The 25,514-nt window shown below is 39.9% G+C and overlaps 1 protein-coding gene across 7 annotated transcripts in view; it reads right to left on the bottom strand.

The window, feature by feature from the left end:
- The window catches only part of CFAP70 (cilia and flagella associated protein 70), a 149,140-nt gene that overhangs the window by 66,136 nt on the left and 57,490 nt on the right, over positions 1 to 25,514 (bottom strand). For all 7 annotated transcript variants that reach the window (XM_049854878.1, XM_049854877.1, XM_049854881.1 and 4 more), the window contains exons 11-15: positions 20,675 to 20,812; positions 19,853 to 19,933; positions 17,868 to 17,959; positions 4,407 to 4,467; positions 3,852 to 4,046 (exon numbers count right to left, since the gene is read on the bottom strand). In XM_049854878.1, the coding sequence (XP_049710835.1) occupies positions 3,852 to 4,046; positions 4,407 to 4,467; positions 17,868 to 17,959; positions 19,853 to 19,933; positions 20,675 to 20,812 (567 nt within the window). The remainder of the gene's footprint in view (positions 1 to 3,851; positions 4,047 to 4,406; positions 4,468 to 17,867; positions 17,960 to 19,852; positions 19,934 to 20,674; positions 20,813 to 25,514) is intronic.

The following is a 25,514-nucleotide window of genomic DNA, read 5'->3' as shown; positions in this document are numbered from 1 at the left end:
CCTTCAGCAAAATTTCTCTCCTGTGTGATGTTAATGATATTGTTCGCTAATTTCCACATTCTGTTGGATTGCCTTTCTTTGGAATGTATACAAATATGGATCTCTTCTAGTTGGTTGGCCAGGCAGCTGTCTTCCAAGTTTCCCAGCATAGACGAGTACGTGCTTCCAGCGCCGCATCCGTTTGTTGAAACATCTCATCTGGTAGTCCTTCAATTCCTGAAGCCTTGTTTTTTGCCGATGCCTTCAGTGCAGCTTGGACCTCTTCCTTTAGTACCATCGGTTCCTGATCATATGTTACCTCCTGAAATGGCTGTGCATCGGCCAGTTCTTTTTGGTATGGTGACTCTGTGTATTCCTTCCATTTTCTTTTGATGCTTCCTATGTCAAAAACTTTTGTTTTTTTTTTATGTCGTTCAATATTTTGCCCACAGAATCCTTAAAAATTACAACTCAAGGCTTGAATTTTTTCTTTAGTTCTTTCATCTTGAGAAACGCCAAGGGTGTTCTTCTCTTTTGGTTTTCTATCTCCGGGTCTTTGTACATTTCACTATAATACTTTGTCTTCTCGAGCTGCCCTTTGAAACCTTCTGTTCAGCTCTTTTACTTCATCATTTCTTCCTTTCGTTTTAGCCACTCTACGTTCAAGAGCAACTTTCAAAGTTCCTGCTGACATCCATTTTGTTTATGGGACAGTTCTACTCTTCCTATAGGGTCACTATGAGTTGGAATTGACTCAACAGATTTTCTTGCTTTCTTCATGTATGGTCCTTGATGTCATTCCACAACTCATCTAGTCTTCTGTCATTAGTGTTCAATGCATCAAATCTATTCGTAAGACTGTCTCTAAGTTCCGGTGGGATACACTCAGGGTTGTACTTTGGCTCTCCTGGACTTGTTCGGATTTTCTTAAATTTCAACTTGAACTTGCATATCAGCAATTGATGGTCTGTTCTGCAGGCGGCCCCTGGCCTTGTTCTGACTAATGATATCGAGCTTTTCCATCATCTCTTTCCACAAACGTAGTCGATTTGATTCCTGTGTATTCCATCTGGCGAGAGCCACGGGTAGAAACCAAAAAAAACCAAACCCATTGCCGTCGAGTCGATTCTGACTCATAGCGACCCTACAGAACAGAGTAGAACTGTCCCACAGGGCTTCCAAGGAGCAGCCAATGGATTCAAACTGCTGACCTTTGGTTAGCAGCCAATCCCTTAACCACTGTGCCACCATTTATGTTGTGGAAAAAGGTATTTGGAATGAAGAAGTCATTGGTCTTGGAAAATGCGATCTCCAGTGCCATTTCTAACACCAAGGCCATATTGTCCATTTACCAATTCTTCTTCTTTGTTTCCACTGTTTGCATTCCAATCACTAATAACTATCAGTGCATCTTGATTGCATGTTTAATCAATTTCAGACTGCATTTTCTCTCAGTGTAGCCACATGATTCAAGGGAGAAAGGCTTGGTCTGAAAGTCCAGAGAATAGAATTCCGTTTTTAATCCTGCCACTGTACAACCTTATAAGTTAATTTCTACTTTGGTACCTCGGTTTCCTCATTTGTTAAATGGATATGTAGTTCTGGTATTACTATCTTACTTCAAGGTGATTAAGAAGTCAAAGAAGATAACAAGTAGAAAAGCTTAAAATGCTGTACAAATATAAACACAGTTTGTCGCTATGACCAGGAAAGCTTCTTTTTTCCCCCTAAGCAAACATTATTGCCAGGTTTTAGATTAAGCATTTTCCATGCTTAATTAATTCTCATGATGACTCTATATGATATTATTATTTCTACTCCACAGGCAAGGAAATTGAGGCTCAGAGAGGTGAGGTCACTTGCCCAAGGTCACCCGGCTGGTAAAGACAGAACCAGAAACAAATTGAGACCTGTTTATTCCACCTACTGAGAATAGCCTCTTGCTTCCATGAGCACCAGTTGTTTTTGACTTTATTACTCCCACACACTGTCTTTGTATCTGTTTAGTACAGCACAAGGAACACAGTGAATGTGCACAGAGAGGCAGTGTAGCATAGCGGTTGAGAACATGAGTGCTGGAGCCACAATGCCTGCATCTGAGTACTGTCTTCGAACTTTATTAGCTCTGTGACACTGGGCAAATTATCCAACCTCCTTATGTCTCATTTCCCCATCTTTAAAATGGGGAGCACCTACCTCATAGAGCTGTTGTGAGAATTAAATTAGTAAAACATGAAGCATTTAGAAAGTGCCTGGCATGTAGTAAACACTCAATGAATATTTGTTGTTGTTAGTTCTTAGTTGCCATTGAGTCAGCTCCTACTCATGGTGACCTCATGAACAACAGAACAAAACACTCCTAGTTCTATGTCATCTTCATGATGGTTGGTATGCCTACGTCCACTGTTGTGGCCACTGTGCCTTCCAACCTAGGGGGCTCATTTGTCAGCACTACATCAGGCAATATTCTGGTCCACAGGGTTTTAATTGTTGAACTTTTGAAAGCGTATTACCAGACCTTTCTTCCTAGTCTGTTTTAGTCTGGAAGCTCCGCTGAAACCTACCCACCATGGTGACCCTGGTATTTGAAATACTGGTGGCATAGCTTCCAGCATTATAGCAACATGAAAGCCAACACAGTATGACCAGCTGACAGATGGGTAGTAGCAATAAATGTTAGCCATTATTATTCAATAAGCTATTAGTAAGTAAATATTTCTCAAATTCCGGTGTAATGAATCACTTTTTTGTGGCCTTTCTAGTCATGGTCTTGTAACAACTCTCACCCAAGTGGTTGGGCCGCACTGTGCAAATAAGATAACTGTGGCTCACCAAGGGGATTGGTCAATTTTGCCGTAAAAGAGAGCCAATTCCAGAGCAGAGAGAAGAATCCAGCATCATCAAGGAAGAACAGCCAGAAGCCAGCAGGTCCACTGGACCTGGGATGCCCGCACTGAGAAGCTCCTGGACCCAGGAGACAGAGAGCGAGCTATAACCTTGAAGATGGTAAGAAGTGGTGGCAGGAGAGACCTGGCAGCAGAGACTTGGCAGCAGAGACCAGGCAGTAGGAGACAGCGCGTTGGGCTTCCCGGCCCATAGAGAGAGAAAGCTGAATGCCTTTGGGCAGAGGCCTAGGGCCAGGGAGAAGCGTGCCTGCGAGCATGACTGGAAAGAGGCTGTCCTGATGGAAGAACTGTATCCTTAAGTGTTCCTGAGCCTGGACTGTAACCTGTTACTTCCCTAATAAACCTCATAATCGTGGGTATGGTCTGTGAGTTCTGTGTGGCCATTGCAATGAATAATCGAATCCAGCAGAGAAGTAGACAGTGCCATGGGAGAGACAGTGTCAGAATTGGTACAGATGGTGGAGAGAGGAGGCATGTCTGACCTCGCCTCATAGGGATCAGCCTTGGGCAGTTGATACTGATTCTCCTTCCCCCTTGTGAAGTTATAGGAGGTCAGACACTGCTCCCATGCTGTTTTTACATAAATTTTAGTGATTCTATCGGCTAGGGAAAGGTTCGTAATAAGTGACAGAGATAAGAAGTCACAGTCAGTACCAGATACAGACTGTCTGTCCCCTAGAGCAACATAAAATCTTGTCCAGAAATCTGGCCTGACCCCAAGTGAAGAATTAGGTTCTTAAAAGTTCATGCTCAGACTGGATACTGAACCATTCCAAGACTCCACAGGAATGGAGCTTCTTCTGCCATCATATCATAGAGAACTTAGTCCTCTGCATCAGCAAGAAGAAAGGCGGGAACATAGCTGGATGCAATCAGAGAGAAAAAAAAAAGTTTAACTGGGTATATAGAGAAAGTGCTCTATAAAAAAAACAAAACAAAACATGGAATAATTAAGTAATGTTTTGCCTTGAGTTGTTCTTTGAAAGCAAAGTATTTTCCAGAGTAATTAAGTTCATAGTTGAGCTGGCACTTCTGCTCCTCCAGGGTTTCTTTATCCATTTCATTCTCCAGTTTGGTCAGCTCTTTCCCATACATCCTGTGGTATTCATTCAGAATGGCTCTTGAAATGTTTTTGATCTGCATGTGATAGTCACTCACCGCCTAGGAAAATACAAAATACGTCAGAAAAAATATCTGGTAAAGAGGCCTCAAAGAGGTCAGGATTGTGGATTAGAAGTCTGAAACTAGACTGGGTTATACGTTCAGTAACACTTTAGGTATAAACTGTCCTTTTCTTTCCAACTCATAGGCTACCAGCGAAAGATTGAACACTGTATGACACTGTATGCTATTTGACTGTATGCCCCCAGTTATAGATAGAACCAGGAATGAAAATATACGTAACTTCAAACAACTTCTCACACCTGCTGGAAAAATACTTAACAAGTCCGTGCCTTACTGTCTAAATGCATACACTCAATAGCCTATTGCTTATGGTTTCACCTTCGCTCTGGCACTTGCCTTCTGAGCTCCTCCTGTACGACGGGTAAGAGGAGGCCTTGGAGGAATCATTTCCTTGACCCTGTATCAGAAAAAGAAAATTTATTGTCTGTAGGTTTATGTTCTCTTACTTTACATCCACCAAGAGCCTAGGTCAGGGAGGTTCAAGGGCTGTTCCCCTCTCACACTTGAGCACTGGGCTATTCTATCACTGAAAAGCCTCGATGTGAATCCCAGAACAGTATATGGCTATGGACCAGTTAAGACAGCGCCGAGAGGCAGCTATTGGATTGTACCCAAACTGTACTTTTGGCTAATTTGAGTCCTGGTTTTAACTTTACACATTTAAGAAAAATGATTGTTGTACACAAGAGGCTGCTTGATTACAGAGTTGAAAGAAATGGGTGTCATGATTTTAGGTACATTCAGTAGGTAGTATACCCATATGATTCAAAACTCCAAAGGTATAAAACAATATATAGTAAAATGTCTCCTTCCAACCGTGTTCCCCAGGCACCCAGTTTCCTCCCCAGAGACAATGTCATTCATTAATTTATTCAGAATATATACTGATCGCTTACTATGCATCAGACCATTTTCTAGGTGCTGGGGATACCCATATACCCGCTGGCATCAAGTCGATTCCGACTCATAGCAACCCCATAGGACAGAGTAGAACTGTCCCATAGGGTTTCCAAGAAGTGGCTGGTGGATTCAAACTGCCCACCTTTTGGTTAGCAGTCAAACACTTAACCACTGCACCACCAGGGTGCATTAAATAGACAAAAATTTGTGTCCTCACAAAGCTTATATACTAATGGGGAGACAGAGACAATAAACAGCATAAATAATTAACACAAATATGTTAGTGATAAATGCCATGGAGAGAAAAAATGCAGGAGGGCAGACAGATGATTTTAGGGGCTGGAGGGGTAGAATGACGGAGCATATTTCACCAGGGAAGGCTTCACTGAGATAACGACATTGGAGTAAAGACCTGAGGGAAGTAAGGAAGCAAGTTATGTAGACCTCTGGGGTAAGAACATTTCAGACAAAGGAGAGAGCCCTTGAAGCAAGAGTGCGCCTAGTGTGTGTATAAGGAATAGCAGAGAGCCCAGTTTGGCCGGACTGGTGGCACAGTTGTTAAAGCACCGGAATGCTAATCGAAAGGTTGGCAGTTCGAAACCACTGGCTACTCCACAACAAAAAGATGTGGCAGTCTGTAGAGAGGTGCTTCTGTAGAGATTTACAGCCTTGGAAACCCTAGTGGGTCACTGTGAGTCGGAATCGACTCCACAGCAGTTGATTTTTTTTTTTGATAAGCAGTACGAAAGGAAGTGGAGTGCAGAACGCGTAGGCCCTGGTAGGCCACTGAAAGCACTTTGGCTTTTCCTCAGCGTGTGATGGTCACTGGAGGTTTCTGAGCAGAGGAGTTACATGAATTGACTTCCATTTTAATATAATCATTCCAGATGCTGCATTAAGAAGAAACTGCCCAAATGATGATCAACTGATGAATGAATGGATAAACAAAAGGTGGTATATCCATACAATGGAATAACACATGGCAATGAAAATGAATGAAGTACTGACACATGCTACGATATGGATGAATCTTGAGAACATTATGCTAAGTCAAAGAAGCCAGACATAAAAAATCACATACTGTATAATTCCATTTATATGAAATGTCCAGAGTAGACAAATCTATAGAGACAGAAAGCGGACCGGTAGCTGCATAGGGCTGCGGGACGGGAGGTTGGGAGGAAATAAGGAATGAATGCTAATGGGTATGGGGCATGGGGTTTCTTTTTGGGGTGATGAAAATGTTCTCAAATTGACTTTGGTGATGGTTGCACATCTCTGTGAATACATTAAAAACCACTGAGCTATACACTTTAAATGAGTGAAATGTATGATATGTGAAGTTGGTTTTTTGAAAAGGTCAATACAATTAACAAGCTTTTAGCTAGACTGACAAAGAGAGAAAAGCCTCAAATTACTAAAATCAGAAATGAAAGAGGGAACATTACTACTGACCTTATAGAAATAAGAAGTATTATTAAAAGTGTTTTAAGAGGACAGGCATCCCTAGGTGATGCAAATAACCAAAAGGTTGGCAGTTTGAGTCCATCCAGAGGCACCTCAAAAAAAGGCCTGGTGATCTACTTTGGAAAAATCAGCTACTGAAAACCCTATGTAGCACAATTCTACTCTGACACTGTAAAAATGTCGTGGTGGAGGTATCTGACCTCCTTTGATTTCGTGAGGGGAGACGGAATCATTACCAACATCAAGAGGCCAAGGCTGAGTGATATGAGGTGGAGGTCAGACATGCCTCCTCTCTCCAATCTTTTCACCAATTCACCAGTCATCTCTCCCACAGCACTCTTTACTTCTCTGCTAGGTTTCATAAGTCATCGCAATGACCACACAGAACTCACAAATGATACTCATGATTATGGAGTTTATTAGGGAAGTAACAGATTACAATTCAGGATCAGAAACAACTAATGATGTAGTTCACTGATCAAGACAGCTTCCTGTCAGCTGTGCCTTAAGGCAGGCCTCTCTCTGGCCCTCAGCCTCTCAGCCCCTCAGCTCCTAGGCCTCTTGGCCTTGCCTCTGCCTTGCTTGGGCAAATGTTACAAATTTCTTTAGCTCTACCCATAAGAGCCCAGAGGCACCCCACATCACCAGCAAGCCTCCTGTCTGAAGGCACTCAGCTCTCTCTCTGTGAGTTGGTGAGCCTCGCTTTGCTAAGTGCCTGGAAGCACCCCACTCCACCAGCAAGCCTCCTGCCTGAAGGTGATCAGCTTTCTCGCCCTGTGAGCCAGCAAGCCCACTACATCATCTCCTCCTGGTCTGCCGATTCTCTTGCCTCTGCTACCGCTACTTTTCTGCTACTGCTTCTCACCATCTCTGGTGTTACAGCTCTTTCTGTCTGTCTCCTGGGTCTAGAAGGTTCTCGGCACAGGGACCCTGGGTCCAAATGACACACTGTACTCCTAGCTCTTCTTTCTTGGTGGTAATGAGGTCCCCCCTTTCCACCTCTGGGATGATTCATTTTAAGCCTAGCAGTATAGCAAAACAGACCAATTCCCTCATAGCTTCCATACACCTTATTTGCATGGTCCTACCCCCACAAGGGCACCATGCACTTTATTTGCATTATTAGCAAGCTGTCCAATCTCCTTGGTGGGTCACAAGCACCATATTTGCATAGTTCCACCCAATCATTTGGTGGGACTTACAAGACCACAGTGAGAAGGGCCATATAAAAGCGATTCATCACACTGCAGACACACACTTGATGGCAACTGGTTTTTATAAGAGGAGAATACTGTGGACAATTGCACACCAACAAATTTGATAACCTAGATGAAACAGACAAATTCCTAGAAACACACAAACTACAAAACCAAGTCAGGCCGAGATAGGAAATCTAAATAGACCTACAGCAAGAGATTGAATCAGTAATAAAAACTTCCCAACACAGAAAAGCCAAGGACCAGATGGCTTCACTGGTGAATTTTACCTACTATTTAAAAAGAATTAACACCAATCCTTCTCAAACTCTTCTAAAGAACAGAAGAGGGAGAAACCTTTTCTAGCTCATTCTATGAGGCCAGCAGTATCCTAATACCAAGCCAGACAAAGACATCAAGAGCAATGAAAACTGCAGTGCAACATCACTTATGAATATAGACACAAAAATTCTCAATAAAATACAAGCAAATCAAATCCAGCAACATATTAGAAGGATTATACACCATTACCAAGCAGGATTTATCCCAGGAATGCAAAGGTCGTTCAGCATATGAAAATCACTTTGTAATACACCCAATTAATAAAGACCAAAACACTACATGATTATCTCATCGATACAGAAAAGCCTTTAACAAAATCCACCTTTTCATGATAAAAGCACTCAACAATTCAGAAATAGATCAGAACTTCTTCAAATAATAAAGAGGATTTATTAAAAACCCACAGTGAACATCATACTCAACAGTGAAAGACAGAAAGCTTTCCCTCTAAGATCAGAAACAAGACAAGGATGGCTGCTTCTATTTACAACTGTACTGGAAGGTCTAGCCAGAGCAATTAGGCAATAAATGTCATCCATATTTGAAAATTATAAGGAAAACTATCACTATTCACAAATGACATGATCTTATATACAAAAAAATCCTAACAAATCCACAAAAAAAAAAAATGACTAGAGCTAACAATAAACAAATTCAGCAATGTTGCAGGTATAAGATGAACAGACAGATATTAGTTCTACTTCTATACACTGTTGTTGTTGTTCTATGCTGTCAAGTCAATTCCAACTCATAGTCACCCTGTATGACAGAGTAGAACTGCCCTATAGGGCTTCCTAGACCGTAAACGTTATGGGAATAGATCGCCAGGTCTTTTCTCCTACAGAGTTCCCGGTGGGTTAAAACTGCTGACCTTTCAGTCAGTAACCAAGCACTTAATGATTGCACCACCAAGGATCCTTTCCTACACACTAATAATGAACAATCTGAAAAGGAAATTAAGAGAACATTTTCATTTACAATAACATCAAAAATAATAAAATAGTTAAGAATAACCTTAACCAAGGAGGTGAAAGACATGTACAGTTTGTACACTGAAAACTACAAAACACTGCTGAAATGAAAGAAATTAAAGACGACCTAAATAAATGGAAAGGCATCTCAGAATATATAAAGAACTCCTACCATTCAACAACAAAGACAGAAAAACCCAATTTAAAACACAGGCAAAGGAGAGGTGGGGTCCAGATGGGGGAGTAGTCAGACACTTCCGGTGATCCCTCTTTACAACGAAAACCCGAAAAAACAAGTGAAACGATTATATATATGACAAGCTAGGAGTCCTGAACATCAAAGGCAAAGTTAGACTGAGCGGAAGGGGGAGGGAGAGACGGTTCAGAAGTGATGAGGAGTTGTCAGACGTGACTCAGCGGGAACCCTAAGGCACCATCCCCGGAGAGACCGTGGTGGGGCTGGCGGTAGCAATGGGGATGCGGTTTCCTACTCACACTTCTGGAACGAGAGAAGAACTGTGCCCTCGGCAAAAGCTAGGTACTTGCAGTTATTTTACTGCTCCCCCAGCGCTGAAGCCAGCTTCATTGACTGTTGATTTCCCTGGGCCTGAGAAAGGACCTGCTGTGTGCCCTGAGCCATTCTCCTGGCCTTGGAGAAGGAATAAATTAACAGTTGGGGAAAAAGATAATCTGCGAGCTCCACTAAACCACGGAGCTCAGGGCAGAAGCAGCTCATGTCCAGGCACAAATGGTCCACGGACTTTGAATACCTTTCACTCCTGCATGGACCTGTGTGGGCCCATTTCAGGAGAATAGGCCCTTATTGGCAGACTGCAACTGTTTCAGCTGTGTGGTGGAGAGGTGGGTTTTTGGTGTTTGACACAGCTCTGCCTATTAAACAGGGTCCTCACCTACCCACATCAATAGCCTAATGACTGGTGGCTCTACACACATCACCTAGCCATCCAAAACAGGGGTCAAAGGCTAAGTGGTGCCTCCTAGTCCTTACAACCAAAAGCATTGGGTGACCATGGTCTGACTGCAGAACCCACCCACCTGTGTGCTCTAGGGAACAAGGACGTGCTTTCCTCACAGATACTCGGGGAATGGTTGTCAGTACTCTGCCTTGTCCGAAGCATGACCCCTACTGCAACCAGACACCTGTGCCTACACCAATCACCACTGCCCCTCTAAAACTGTAGGACAGAGCCTGTACCACACACTTGATGACCAACTACCTGGACACCTGAGCTGAATACACACAAGAAAAGTGTATGGACTTCTAGGCTCATACCTGGTAACAACTCTAGCCATCTGGTGACAGGACATTAGAGCTTCAAACGTGAAAATAATCAAGCTATCTCACTCAAGCAGCCTATCTGGAAATATCAAAACAAAACAAAGCAAGAACCTAGGATACAGTAAGCAAACATATAATAAATTAATACAATAACTTATGCATGGCTCAAAGACAACAGTCAATATCAAATCACATAAAGAAGCAGACCATAATCGCTTCAACAAGCTCTCAAAACAAAGAATCAAGGAATCTTCCAGATGAAGGTGTAGAATACAGATGTAGAATACAAAAGGTTAATATACAGAACTCTTCAAGACATCGGGAATGATATCAGGCAAAATGCAGAACAAGCCAAGGAACATATAGATGAAGCAGCTAAAGAAATTAAAAAGGTTATTCAAGAACATAATGAAAACTTTAATACACTGCAAGAATCCATGGAGAGACAGAAATCAGAAATTCAGAAGATTAACAAAAAAATTACAGAATTAAACAACTCAATAGAAAGTTAGAGGAGAATTGAGGAAATGGAAGCCAAAATTAGTGAGGTAAAAGATAAAACACTTGGCACCAATCTATTCAAAGAAAAATGAGATAAAAGAATTTTAAAAAATGAAGAAATCCTAAGAATCATGTCGGACTCGATCAAGAGAAATAACCTACGAGTGACAGGAGTACCAGAACACAGAGGGATAACAGAAAATATAGAGAGAATTGTTGAAGATGTGCTGGCAGAAAACTTCCCTGATATCGTGAAAGATGAGAAGATATCTATCCAAGATGCTCATCGAACTACACAAGGTAGATCTCAAAAGAAAGTCACCAAGACATATTATAATTACACTCACCAAAACCAAGAAAAAGAGAGAATTTTAAGAGTGGCTAGGGATAAATGAAAAGTCACCTACAAAGAAGAGTCGATAAGAATAAGCTCAGACTACTTAGCGGAAACCATGCAGGCAAGAGGGCAAATGGGATGACTTATATAAAGCATGGAAGGAAAAAAATTGCCAGCCAAGGATCATATATCCAGCAAAACTGTCTCTCAAATATGAAGGAGAAATTAGGACATTTCCAGAAAAAAAGTTTAGGGAATTTCTAAAAACCAAACTAAAACTACAAGAAATACTAAAGGAGCTCTTTCTATAATATCAGATATCAACCTAAGACTAGAACACAGGACACAGCAACAGGCTGTCAACCCAGATAGGGAAATCACAAAAATAAAATCAAGATTAAAAAATGCTCAAAACAGGGATGTCGTTATGTAAAACACGACAACAATAAAACAATAAAGAGGGACTAAAAAATGTAGTCATAGATCTTTCATATAGAGAGGAAGTCAAGGCAATGTAAAGAAATAAAAGCTAGGATTAAACTTAGAAAAACAGAAGTAAATATTACGGTAACCACAAGGGAGACTAACAATCCTACTCATCAAAATAAAATACAAGAAAAAATTTTAAATTCAGCAGAAACAAAATCAACAACAATGAAAAAGAGGAAAAGACAATATAAAAATATAAACTACTCAGCACAAAAAAATAAGTGGGAAAAAGAAACTGTCAGCAACACACAAAAAAAGACATCAAAATGACAACATTAAACTCATACCTAACTATATAATTAGGCTGAATGTAAATGGACTAAATGCACAAATAAAGAGCGTGGCAAAACAGATTAAAAAAAAACGATCAATCTATATGCTGCCTACAACAGGCACACTTTAGACTTAAAGACATAAACAAACAAAAACTCAAAGAAAAAAAATATATCAAGCAAACAACAATCAAAAACGACCAGCAGTGGCAATATTAATATCTGACACAATAGACTTTACAGTTAAAAATCCAACACAAAGGATAAGGAAGGACACTATACAATGATTAAAGGGACAATATACCAGGAGGATACAACCATATTAAATATTTATGCACCCAATGACAGGGCTTCAAGATACATAAAACAAACTCTATCAGCATTGAAAAGTGAGATAGACAGCTCCACAATTATAGTAGGAGACTTCAACACACCACTTTTAGTGAAGGACAGGACATCCAGAAAGAAGCTCAATAAAGACACGAAGATCTGAACGACAAAATCAACCAACTTGACGTCACAGACATATACGGAACACTCCACCCAACACCAACCAAGTATACTTTCTTTTCTAGTGCACATGGAACATTCTCTAGAGAAGACCACATACTAGGTCATAAAGCAAGCCTTAATAAAATCAAAACATTGAAATATTACAAAGCATCTTCTCTGACCATAAGGCCATAAAAGTAGAAACCAATAACAGAAAAAGCAGGGAAAAGAAATCAAACACTTGGAAACTGAACAATATACTGCTCAAAAATGACTGAGTTATAGAAGACATGAAGGATGGAATAAAGAAATTCATAGAATCCAATGAGAATGAAAACACTTCCTATCAGAACCTTTGGGACACAGTGAAAGTAGTGCTCAGAGGTCAATTTATAACAATAAATGCACACATCCAAAAAGAAGAAAGGGCCAAAATCAAAGAATTATCCCTACAACTGGAACAAATAAAAAGAGAGCAACGAAAGAAACCCTTAGGCACCAGAAGAAAGCACATAATAAAAATTAGAGCAGAATTAAATGAAACAGAAAAACAATCGAAAGAGTTAACAAGACCAAAAGCTGGTTCTTTGAAAAAATGAACAAAATTGACAAACCACTGGCCAAACAGACAAAAGAGAAGCAGAAAAGGAAGCAAATAACCTGAATAAGAAATGAGATGGGCAATATCACAACAGACCCAACTGAAATTAAAAGAATCATATCAGATTCCTATGAAAAACTGTACTCCAACAAATTTGAAAACCTAGAAGAAATGGATGAATTCCTAGAAACACACTACCTACTTACCTAAACTAACACAAACAGAGGTAGAACAACTAAATAAACCTACAACAAAAGAAAAGATTGAGAAGGTAATTAAAAAAGTGCCAACAAAAAAATGCCCTGGATGGCTTTACTGCAGAGTTGTACCAAACTTTCAGAGAAGAGTTAACACCACTACTACTAAAGGTATTTCAGAGCATAGAAAAGAATGGAATACTCCCAAACTCATTCTATGAAGCCAGCATGTAGCTGATAAAAAAAAAACCAGGTAAAGACACCACAAAAAAAGAAAATTACAGACCTATATCCCTCATGAATGTAGATGCAAAAACCCTCAACAAAATTCCAGCCAATAGAATTCAACAACATATCAAAAAATAAATGACCATGACCAAGAGGGATTCATACCAGGTATACAGGGATGGTTCAGCATTAGAAAAACAATTAATGTAATCCATCACATAAATAAAACAAAAGACAAGAATCACATGATTTTATCAATTGATGCAGAAAAGACATCTGACAAAGTTCAACACCCATTCATGATAAAAACTCTCAGCAAAATAGGAACAAAAGGAAAATTCCTCAACATAATAAAGGGCACTTGTACAAAGCCAACAGCCAACATCATCCTAAATGGAGAGAGCCTGAAAGCATTCCTCTTGAGATTGGGGGCCAGACAAGGAGGCCCTTTATCACTGCTCTTATTCAGCATTGTTCCTAGCCAGAGCAATTGGGCTAGATGAAGAAATAAAGGGCATCCAGATTGGCAAGAAAGAAGTAAAATTATCTCTATTTGCAGACAACATGATCTTATACACAGAAAACCCTCCAGAAAACTACTGAAACTAATAGAAGAGTTCAGCAGAGTATCAGGATACAAGATAAACACACAAAAATCAGTTGGATTCCTCTACACCAACAAAAAGAACATCGAAGAGTAAATCACCGAATCAATACCATTTACAGTAGCCCCCAAGAAGATAAAGTACCCAGGAAAAAATCTTACCAGAGATGTAAAAGACTTATACAAAGAAAACTACAAAACACTTCTGGCAAGAAACCAAGAGACCCACATAAGCGGAAAAATTTACCTTGCTCACGCATAGGAAGACTTAACATTATAAAAATGTCTATTCTACCAAAAGCGATCAATACATTTAATGCAATTCCGATCCAAATTCCAATGACATTCTTTAATGAGATGGAGAAACAAATCACCAACTGCATACGGAAGGAAAACGGGCCCCAGGTAAGTAAAGCATTACTGAAAAAGAAGAACAAAGTGGGAGACCTTACTCTACCTGATTTTAGAAACTACCATACCGCCACAGTAGTCAAAACAGCCTGGTATTGGTACAACAGATACATAGACCAAGGGGACAAAATTGAGAATCCAGACATAAATCCATCCACATATGAGGAGCTGATATTTGACAAAGGCCCCAAAACAGTTAAATGGGGGAAAAGACAGTCTTTTTTAACAAATGGGGCTGGCATAACTGGATATCCAGCTGCAAAAAAATGAAACAAGACCCATACCTCACTCCATGCACAAAAATGAGCTCAAAATGGATCAAAGACCTAAATATAAAATCTAAAACAATAAAGATCATGGAAGAAAAAATAGGGACAACATTAGGAGCCCTAATACATGGCATAAACAGTATAAAAACATTACTAACAATGCAGAAGAGAAACCAGATAACTGGGAGGCCTTAAAATTCAAACACCTATGTTCATCCAAAGACTTCACCAAAAGAGTAAAAAGATTACCTACAGACTGGGAAAAAGTTTTTAGCTATGACATTTCTGATTTGCACCTGATCTCTAAAATCTACATGACATGGCAACAACTCAACTACAAAAAGACAAACAACCCAACTAAAAAATAGGCAACGGATATGAACAGGCACTTCACTAAAGAAGACATACAGGTAGCTAACAGATACATGAGGAAATGCTCACAATCATTAGCCATTAGAGAAATGCAAATCAAAACTACAATGAGATTCCGTCTCACTCCAACAAGGCTGGCATTAATCCAAAAAACATAAAATAATAAATGTTGGAGAGGTTGTGGATAGACTGGAACACTTATACACTGCTGGTAGGAATCAAAATGGTGCAACCACTCTGGAAATCGATTTGGTGCTTCCTTAAAAAGCTAGAACTAGAACTACCATACGATCCAGCAATCCCACTCCTTGGAATATATCCTAGAGAAATAAGAGCCTTTACACGAACAGATATATGCACGCCCATGTTTATTGCAGCACTGTTTACAATAGCAAAAAGATGGAAGCAACCAAGGTGCCCATCAATGGATGAATGGATAAATAAATTATGGTATATTCACACAATGGAATATTATGCATCGATAAAGAACAATGATAAATCCGTGAAACATTTCATAACATGGAGGAACCTGGAAGGCATCATGCTGAGTGAAATTAGTTGTAAAAAGACAAATATTGTATGAGACCACTATTATAAGAACTTGAAAAATGGTTTAAACAGAGAAGAAAATATTCTTTGATGGTTATGAGAGTAAGGAGGGAGGCAGGGAGAGGGGTTTTCACTAATCAGACAGTACATAAGAACCATTTTAGGTGAAGGGAAAGACAACACACAATACAGGAGAGGTCAACACAACTGGACTAAGCCAAAAACAAAGAAGTTTCCTGAATAAACCGAATGCTTCGAAGGCCAACGTAGCAGTGGTGGGGGTCTGGGGACCACGGTTTCAAGGGACATCTAAGTCAATTGGTATAATAAAATCTATTAAGAAAACATTCTGCATCCCACTTTGGAAAGTGGCGTCTGGGGTCTTAAATGCTAGCAAGCGGCCATCTGAGATGCATCAATTGGTCTCAACCCACCTGGAGCAAGGGAGAATGAAGAGCACCAAAGACACAAGGTAATTATGAGCCCAAGAGACAGAAAGGGCCACATAAACCAGAGACTACATCAGCCTGAGACCAGAAGAACTACATGGTGTCTGTCTACAACCAATGACTGCAACACAACAGAGAAACCCTGAGGGAGCAGGAGAGCAGTGGATGCAGACTTCAAACTCTCGTAAAAAGACCAGACTTAATGGTTTGACCAAGATTAGAAGGACACCGGAGGTCAAAGTCCCAAGACCTTCTGTTAGCCCAGGACAAGAGCTATTCCCAAAGCCAACTCTTCAGACAGGGATTGGACTGGACTATAAGACAGAAAATGATACGATGAAGAGTGAGCTTCTTGGATCAAGTAGACACATGAGACTATGTGCGCAGTTCCTGTCTGGAGGGGAGATGAGAGAGCAGTGGGGGGTCAGAAGCTGGCCAAATGGACACGAAAATAGAGAGTGGAGAGAAGGAGTGTGCTGTCTCATTAGGGGGAGGGCAACTAGGAGTATATAAAACCCCAGTGCCGTCGAGTCGATTCCAACTCATAGCGACCCTATAGGACAGAGTAGAACTGCGCCATAGAGTTTCCAAGGAGCGCCTGGCGGATTTGAACTGCCGACCATCTGGTTAGCAGCCATAGCACTTAACCACTATGCCATCAGGGTTTCCAGGAGTATACAGCAAGGTGTATATAAATTTTTGAACGAGAGACTGAGTTCATTTGTAAACTTTCACTTAAAGCACAATAAAAATTAAAAAAAGAAAAAAGATTACGTGTGTGTGTGTACATAAAGCCAAAAAACCAAACCTGTTGCCGTCAAGTCCATTCTGACTTATAGCAACCTTACAAGACAGAGTAGAGCCACCCCACAGGGTTTCCAAGGAGCACCTGGTGGATTCAAATTGCTGACCTCTTGGTTAGCACTTAACCACTACGGCACCTGGGCTTCCATGTGTACATATGGGGATTTAAAATAACTCCAGAAGGACAAAGGCTGAAGTGTTAGTGGTGAGCAGAAAATCTGGGTGTTTTTATATGCTTTCTTTCTTATTTCTAATTTTTTTTTTTTATAACGCTGCTTGTCTTAGTCATCTAGTGCTGCTATTACAGAAATAACACAAGGTGGGTGGCTTTAACAAACAGAAATTTATATTCTCACAGTTTAAGAGGCTAGATGTTTGAATTCAGGGTGCCAGCTCTAGGGGAAGGCTTTCTCTTTCTGTCTGCTTTGGAGGATGGTCCTCGTCTCTTCTGAGCTTCTGCTCCTGGGTGATCTTCATGTGGTCTGACATCTCTCTTCTCCCATCTCTGCTTCTTAGCTTGCTTGTTTAATCTCTTTTATATCTCAAAACAGATTGACTCAAGATATACCCAGCACTAATCCTGCCTCATTAACATAACAAAAACAACCCATTCCCAGATGGGATTGTAATCCCAGACATCCAAAAAACCAAACCAAACCCCTGTGCTGTTGAGTCGATTCTGGCTCATAGCACCCTATAGCACAGAATAGAACTGCCCCATAGGGTTTCCAGGGAGTGCCTAGTGGATTTGAGCTGTGACTTTTTGGTTGGCAATCATAGCTCTTAACCACTACACCACCAAGGTTTCCAATCACGGGCATAGAGGTTAGGAATTACAACACATATTTTTGATGGACACAATTTAATCCATAACACTGCTTTTGTAGTAAGAAAACATAACAACAAAAGAAACTTCAACTGGAAAAAAAAAAAAAACAACTGCTGCTTAGCCCAAGGGAAATTACATTTGTGGAGAAAAATCTACTTCCTTGTATTTATCTCTACATCGTTTTTACAAAACAAGTATGAGCACCATTTCTACCTACCTTTTGGCCAGCTCCTCTGGCATTCGCTTTGGGACCAAAGCTCTGTCCAGCTGAATTTCCAACACAAGGTATGTCCCTGCTTCTAAATATTGCTGTAAAAAACATTTTTCTCTCATTTATTCCTTCCAAAGTTATATTTATAAAAAAATTAAGTAACATAAAATAATGGTCACGATATAAGTGAGAAAACTACATATACTATATATACATATAGATATATACTCACACAAACATATATATATACATATAATGTGATCTCAACTGCTAAAATATTTTTTGCATAGAAAAATAACTGGAAAAAATATAGTAACAGTGGCTGTCTTGGCTATCTCTTACAGGAAAGGGTTTTCTTTCCTGGAAACTTCCACCTCAGCTGAAGCCCTGTTTAGCCTGTTGATAATGCTTTTCATAGAACTGTCTCAAGTGATGTCATTCCTTCTTCCACTAACCATCTTTCATGCGACCTGAAGAAATATTCTCTTCACAACCCCCTGACATTCCCAGTCTTAGCCTTCTCATCACCATCTGCTAACTCTGACCTGCCAGAGATTTCTACCTAGATGTTTTGCCAGCATCCTAAATGCAATATGTCCAAAACTGAACTTAAGATTTTCCCAAATCAAACTCTCTTTTTTCTTAATGGCATTTTCATCCTTCCAGAAAGTGAGGCTTGAAACCTCAGTTTCTCTTTCTCAACATTCCCAAAGCTTCCCAATTCTAAGCACCTTGTCTCTGCAAGTTTCTGCCTTTCCTTACTACAACCAAACTCACTGCTGTCAAGTGGATTCCAACTCATAGGGGCCCTACAGACACAGCAGAACTGCCCCACAGGGTTTTGAAGGCTATAAATCTTCACAGAAGCAGACTGCCACATCTTTCTCCTGCTCCTTACTACAACACCTGTTCTAAATCAAACTGTCACTACCATTCACCTACACTACAGGAAAAACTTAAAAATTGGTATCTCAAGCTCCTACCACCTCCCCCCTCAAACAACTTCAATCTCTCTTTTTCAAATCCCTGCTAGAGTTGTGTCCCAAAGCACAAAGGAAGTCTTAGCTCTACTTGACTTAAAAACCTTTGACATGAGTCTCCATGATGAGGCACCAGAGGCCCTCATCACCAATGAAATAAAGTCCAAACATTAGCAACGCTTTCAAAGACTTATACAACCTGACTCAGCCTCTTCTTTCTCACCTCTTCTTTCTTTTCATTCTCCTTTACTGAATTGGGAGTCCTTGGGTGGCACAAACAGTTAAGTTCTCAACTACCAGCTGGAAGATCGGCGGTTTGAACCCACCCAGAGGAGGCTTGGAAGACAAGCCTGGCGATCTGTTTCAGAAAGGTCACAGCCTTGAAAATCCTATGGAGCAGTTCTACTCTGCACACGTGGAATCGTCATGGGTCAGAATTGACTCACTGGCAACGACACAACATACTGAATTAACTGATGTACCCTGAATTCTGCTCCCTTCTCTGATGGAAAATACCTTTCCCTCCATTTTCATCTGGCAAACAGCTCTCTTTATCTTTCACTACTTAGCTTGCATACCACCTCTCCCATGAGCCTTCCCTGAGATGGCCCCATCCCAGTAGATATTAACCTTTGACTCCTCTGATCCCGCAGAGAACTTTATTTGTATCTCTATTACAGTGCTCATCAAAATTCTGTATTGCGGTTAGTAAAGCCTGCCTGTTTTCCTATCAGATTACCTGGTGCCCTGAGGGCAGATGAGTAAATTCTGCAGATGGTGCATATTTGCATCCCTCACAGTGCATAATATAATAAAATTATTAAAAAACAAAATTTTAATGCTGGAAAGGACCTTAAAGTTAATCATTTTACAGAGTTGCAACAAAACAAAGGAATTTGCCCAAGGTCATAAACTAGTCATGGGTAAATATAGGATGGTAATTCAAATCTCCTGCCTTGAGCTTTTCCCATTATACCATATTGCCTTGGTCAATGCTTTATAGATAATTACCTGTCCTTCTGGATTGTGGTTCAGAGAGGGTTCAACTTCCAAAGGAGTATCTGAGCTCTGAGATTTTATACTGAGTGCTTGCTGAAAGAAAATGAACACACCTCAAAAACTGAAGTTTTACGTGCTTTTCACAATGACAGGAAGGCAGTAAGATACAATGATCATTACAATGCATCAAAAAACACACTAACCAAATAAACCAGAGACCACATCAGCCTGAGACCAGAAGAACTAGATGGTGCCCAGCTACAAGCGATGACTGTCCTGACAGGGAACACAACAGAGAACCCTGAGGGAGCAGGAGAGCAGTGGGGTACAGACCCCAAATTCTCGTAAAAAGACCAGACTTAATGGTCTGACTGAGACTAGAAGGACCCCGGTAGTCATGGCCCCCAGACCTTCTGTTGGCCCAGGACAGGAACCGTTGCCAAAGTCAACTCTTCAGATACTGGTGAAGAGTGAGCTTCTTGGATCAAATAGACACACGAGACTATGTGGGCAGCTCCTGTCTGGAGGGGAGATGAGAGGGCAGAGGTGGTCAGAAGCTGGCTGAAGGGACACGAAAATAGAAGATGGGGAGAAGGAGTGTGCTGTCTCATTAGAGGGAGAGCAACTAGGAGTATATAGCAAGGTATATATAAATTTTTGTGTAAGAGACTGACTTGGTTTGTAAACTTTTATTAAAAAAAAATTACATACTACATTGATGCAATTCACCAAATGAGAAACCAGCCTGAGCCTCTGAATTGTAAAAAAAAAAAAACAGGCAAAACCATTACTTTCCCAACAGCCCATCACATCCCAGTCCTAGCCCTTCCTTACCGTATCTTTGATTGTTCTATCTTCTCTCAGGTTCTTAGCAATAACTGGTTTGGACTGTGGAGAAATAATTCCTCCTACTTTATTATTCTGAGTCAAATGATGACCAGTATCCCGGAACAAGCTGAATAAACATTTTGTCTGAAATAAAAAAAAAAAAACACCAAAGTACAGTGAGTCACAGGCAAATGAGACAAACTCCAAAGAAATCCATATTATTCTTTAGTATCATTTAGTCGTCCAGATAATTTCAACATTATAGATTCAGATAGGAGACCTAAACATTTCACTGTATTTCTCTCTTCCCAAAATAGGTGAAACCACCATAGAAAGTTACCTGCCTACTCTATAATTTATTTTCATATTTTAAAAAATATTTACAATTAAAAATTTTTATATATTGTCATTAAAGAAAGGAGACCTTTCAACATGGCTTGATTCTGATGTCACATAACTCTGGTCACCAGAAAGTTTCTAATCTTTGACACATAATTTCAAATTAACTTTAAGTGGCAGAATTCATTTCTTTACAAGAAATAGTATCTGTCTAGTTACTGGCATATCAATTATAACTGGAAGAATAAGACGAGTTTAAAGTTCAAAGTAAAACTTTATATGGAAAAATTCAAACTATATATAAATTAATGGAAGAGAATCTTAAAATAATTTATAATCAAACATACATGAATATTAAAATAATTACGATGAATGTATGAAGCCTGAGAAAAATGAAAGAAAGGTAGGAGGGAAGGATTACAAAGGGCACAAGAAAGCTTTCAGGGATGACGGATATGTTCGTTATCTTAATTGGGGTGATAACTTCACAGGTGTAAATATATGTCAAAACTTCAAAATTATACAACTTAAGTATGTGCAATTTATTGTATGTCCATTACACGTTAATGAAACTGTTAAAAGACAATCTAATAACATTATAGAAAAAATTACAAATTTTAAAAATCACAATTCTGCCATCTCTACTAAATTACTATATTTCATAGATTCCAAGATGCAAATTTTTTCACATTTTAACATCTCTGGGATGTTAAATTGGGACGTGTTTTTAAAAAAAAAAATTCATACAAATGGAATTATAAAATATAGTCTTTTACATCTTTCACTTGGCGTAACATTTCTGAGGTTCATCACTCTTGAAGCATGTATCAGTAGCTCACTCCTTTTAACTGAAGAATGGTATTCCCTTACATAGATACATCACATTTTGTTTATCCAATCACCAGTTGATGGACATTTAGATTGTTGTAGGTTTTTGGGCTACTATGAATACTGCTGCTATAAGCATTTGCATACATGTCTTTTTGTGGACATAGGTTTTCACTTCTCTTGGATAGATTTCCTAGGAATGATTTGCTGGACTGTATAAGGTTGCTATGAGTCAGAATTGACTTGATAACAATGAGTAAAATGGGTATGGGTAATTTTTTTTTAAGAAACTGCCAGGTTGTTTTCCAAAGTGACTGTACTATTTTATATTTTCACCACCAGTGTTTCTCCACATCTTTGTCAACACTTGGTATCATCTATTTTTTTGCTTATAGTCATGTTAGTGGGTATGTAGTGGTATTTCATTGTGGTTTTACTTTGCATTTCCCTAATGGATAACGATGTTGGGTATCCTTTCATGTGCCCATTAGGCATTTACTTTCTTTGATGGAATGTTTATTAAAATCTTTTGCCATTTTTTAATTGGGTCTTTATCTTCTTATTATTGAGTTTTAAGTGATCTTTATATATTCTGGCTACATGTCATCTATCAGATACATAATTTAAAAATATTTTATCCTAGTCTGTGGCTTTTTTTTTTTTAATTCTGCTTTAGCTGAAAGTGTACAGAGGAAATTAGTTTCTCATTCAACAATTAATACAAAACAACTACCACAGCCTCAACCAGATTGAGTCCAGTACAACTAGATGGTGCCCGGCTACCACCACTGACTGCTCTGACAGGGATCACAGTAAAGGGTCCCAGACAGAGCTGGAGAAAAAGGCAGAACAAAATTCTAACTCACAAGAAAAGACCAGACTTACTGGCCTGGCAGAGACTGGAGAAACCCTATGAGTACGGCCCCCAGACATCCTTTTAGCTCAGTGATGAAGTCACTCCTGAGGTTCACCCTTCAGCCAAAGATTAGACAGGTCCATAAAACAAAACAAGACTAATATAGCACACCAGCCCTGGGGCAAGGATTAGAAGGCAGAAGGGGACAAGAAAACTGGTAACAGGGAACACAAGGTCGAGAAGGGGAGAGTATTGACATGTTGTGGGGTTGGTAACCAATGTCACCGAACGATATGTGTACTAACTGTTTAATGAGAAGCTAGTTTGTTCTGTAAACCTTCATCTAAAGTACATTAAAAAAATTAACACACAAATTGTTTTGTGACACTGATTACAATTTTCATCCTTTCATTTTCGTAAAGGTGTGTTTTGAAATGCAAAAGTGTTTACTTTTGATGAAGTATAATTTATCGATTTTTCCATTTATGTTGTTTCTGTTAGCTACTGTCACGTCGGTTCTGACTCATAGTGACCCTATGTAAAATAATGAAACACTGCTCAAAATCCTGCGACATCCTCAAACTCATTGTTGCAGCCACTATGTCAATTTATCTTGTTGAGGGTCTTCCTCTATTTCACTGACCCTCTACTTTACAAAAAAAAAAAAAAAAATTTTTTTTTTTTTTTCTACTTTACGAAGCATGATGTCCTTCTTCAGGGACTGTTCCCTCCTGATAACATGCCCAAAGTATATGAGACGAAGTCTCACTATCCTTGCTTCTAAGGAGCGTTCTGGCTGTGCTTCCTCCAAGACAGGTTTTGTTCATTCTTCTGGCAGTCCATGGTACATTCAATATTCTTTGCCACAATGAAAATACCATGCCTTGGGTCAGGCGCACCTTAGTCCTCAAAGTAACATCTTTGATTCTTAACACTTTAAAGAAGTCTTTTGCAGTAGATTTGCCTAATGCAATATGTCGTTTTGATTTCTTGATTGCTGCTTCCATTGGGCATTGATTGTGAATTGAAATAATATTAAATCCTTGACAACTTCAATCTTTTCTCTGTTTAGCATGATGTTGCTTATTGGTCCAGTTGTGAGGATTTTTGTTTTCTCTACGTCGAGCTGTAACCCATAGTGAAGGCTGCAGTCTTTCATCATCAGTAAGTACTTCAAGTCCTCTTCACTTTCAGCAAGAAAGGTGGTGTCACCAGCATAATGCAGGTTGTTAATGACTCTTCCTCTAATCCTGATTCTGCATTTTTCTTCATATAGTCCAGCTTCTCAGATTATTTGTTCAGCATACAGATTAAATAAGTATGGTGAAAGGATACAACCTTTTCTTTTCTTATTACTATACTTTAGATGAAGACTTACAGACCAAATTAACACACATATTGTTTTGTGACACTGGATGTCAACCCCAGGACATGTCAACATTCTCCCCTTCTTGACCTTAAGTTCCCCATTACCAGCTTTCCTGTCCCCTCCTGCCTTCTCGTCCTTGCCCCTGGGCTGGTGTGCCCATTAAGTCCGGTTTTGTTTTATGGACCTGTCTAATCTTTGGCTGAAGGGTGAACCCCAGGAGTAGCTTCAGTACTGAGCTGAAAGTGTGTCCAGGGGCCATACTCTCACGGTTTCTCCAGTCTCTGTCTGACCAGTCAGTCTGGTCTTTTTTTGCGAGTTAGAATTTCGTTCTACGTTTTTTTCTAGCTCTGTCTGGGATCTTCTGTTGTGATCCCTGTCAGAGCAGTCGGTGGTGGTAGCCAGGCACCATCTGGTTGTGCTGGACTCAGTCTGGTGGAGGCTGTGGTAGTCGTGGTCCATTAGTTCCTTGGATTAATCTTCCCCTTGTATCTTTGGTTTTCTTCATTCTCCCTTGCTCCACAGAGTAGGACCAATGGAGCATCTTAGATGGTTGCTAATAAGCTTTTAAGACCCCAGATGCTACTCACCAAAGTAGGGTGTAGAACATTTTCTTTATGAACTATGTTATGCCAATTGAGCTAGAAGTTCCCTGAGACCATGATTCCCCAGACCTCAGCCAGTAATCTTGTCTCTCAGGGAGTTTGGATATATCTATGAAGCTTCCATGACCTTGCCTTCGTCAAGTTGTACTGATTCCTCAGTACTGTGTACTGTCGTACCCTTCACCACAGTTACCACTTTTCTATTGTCTAGTTTTTTCTCTCCTCACCCCTCCTCTCCCTTGTAACCATCTAAGATTGTTTTTTTGTTTGTAAACCTTTCATAAGTTTTTATAATAGTGGTCTCATATAGTATTTATCCTTTTGTGATTGACTTATTTCACTCAGCATACTACCCTACAGATTCGTGCATGTTGTGAGATGTTTCAAAGATCCATACTACAGTATTCCAATGTGTGTATGTACCATAGTTTATCCATTCATCTGTTCATGGGCACTTAGGTTGTTTCCATCTTCTTGCTATTGTGAATAATCCTGTGATGAACCTGGGTGTGCATATGTCTATTCGTGTGACGGCTCTTATTTCTCTAGGATATATTTCTAGGAGTGGGATTGCTAAATCGTATGGTATTTCTGTTTCTAGCTTTTTAAGGAAGTGCCATATCATTTTCCAAAATGGTTGTAGCATTTTGCATTCCCACCAGCAGCGCATAAGTGTTCCGAGCTGCCTGCAGCCTCTCCAACATTTATTATTTTCTGTTTTTTTTTATTTGTACCAGGAATGTTGAGGTAAGATGGCATCTCATTGTAGTTTTGATTTGCAGTTTGTTGTACTATAGGAACTAGTGTGTGGCTGTGATGCTGGAAGCTATGCCACTGGTGTTCAAATACCAG

This window comes from Elephas maximus, chromosome 16 (assembly GCF_024166365.1).
Source record: "Elephas maximus indicus isolate mEleMax1 chromosome 16, mEleMax1 primary haplotype, whole genome shotgun sequence".
In the NCBI taxonomy this organism is placed as follows: domain Eukaryota; kingdom Metazoa; phylum Chordata; class Mammalia; order Proboscidea; family Elephantidae; genus Elephas; species Elephas maximus.
Note: the sequence above shows the minus strand (reverse complement) of the source record. Positions and strands in the feature narration are given on the sequence as shown.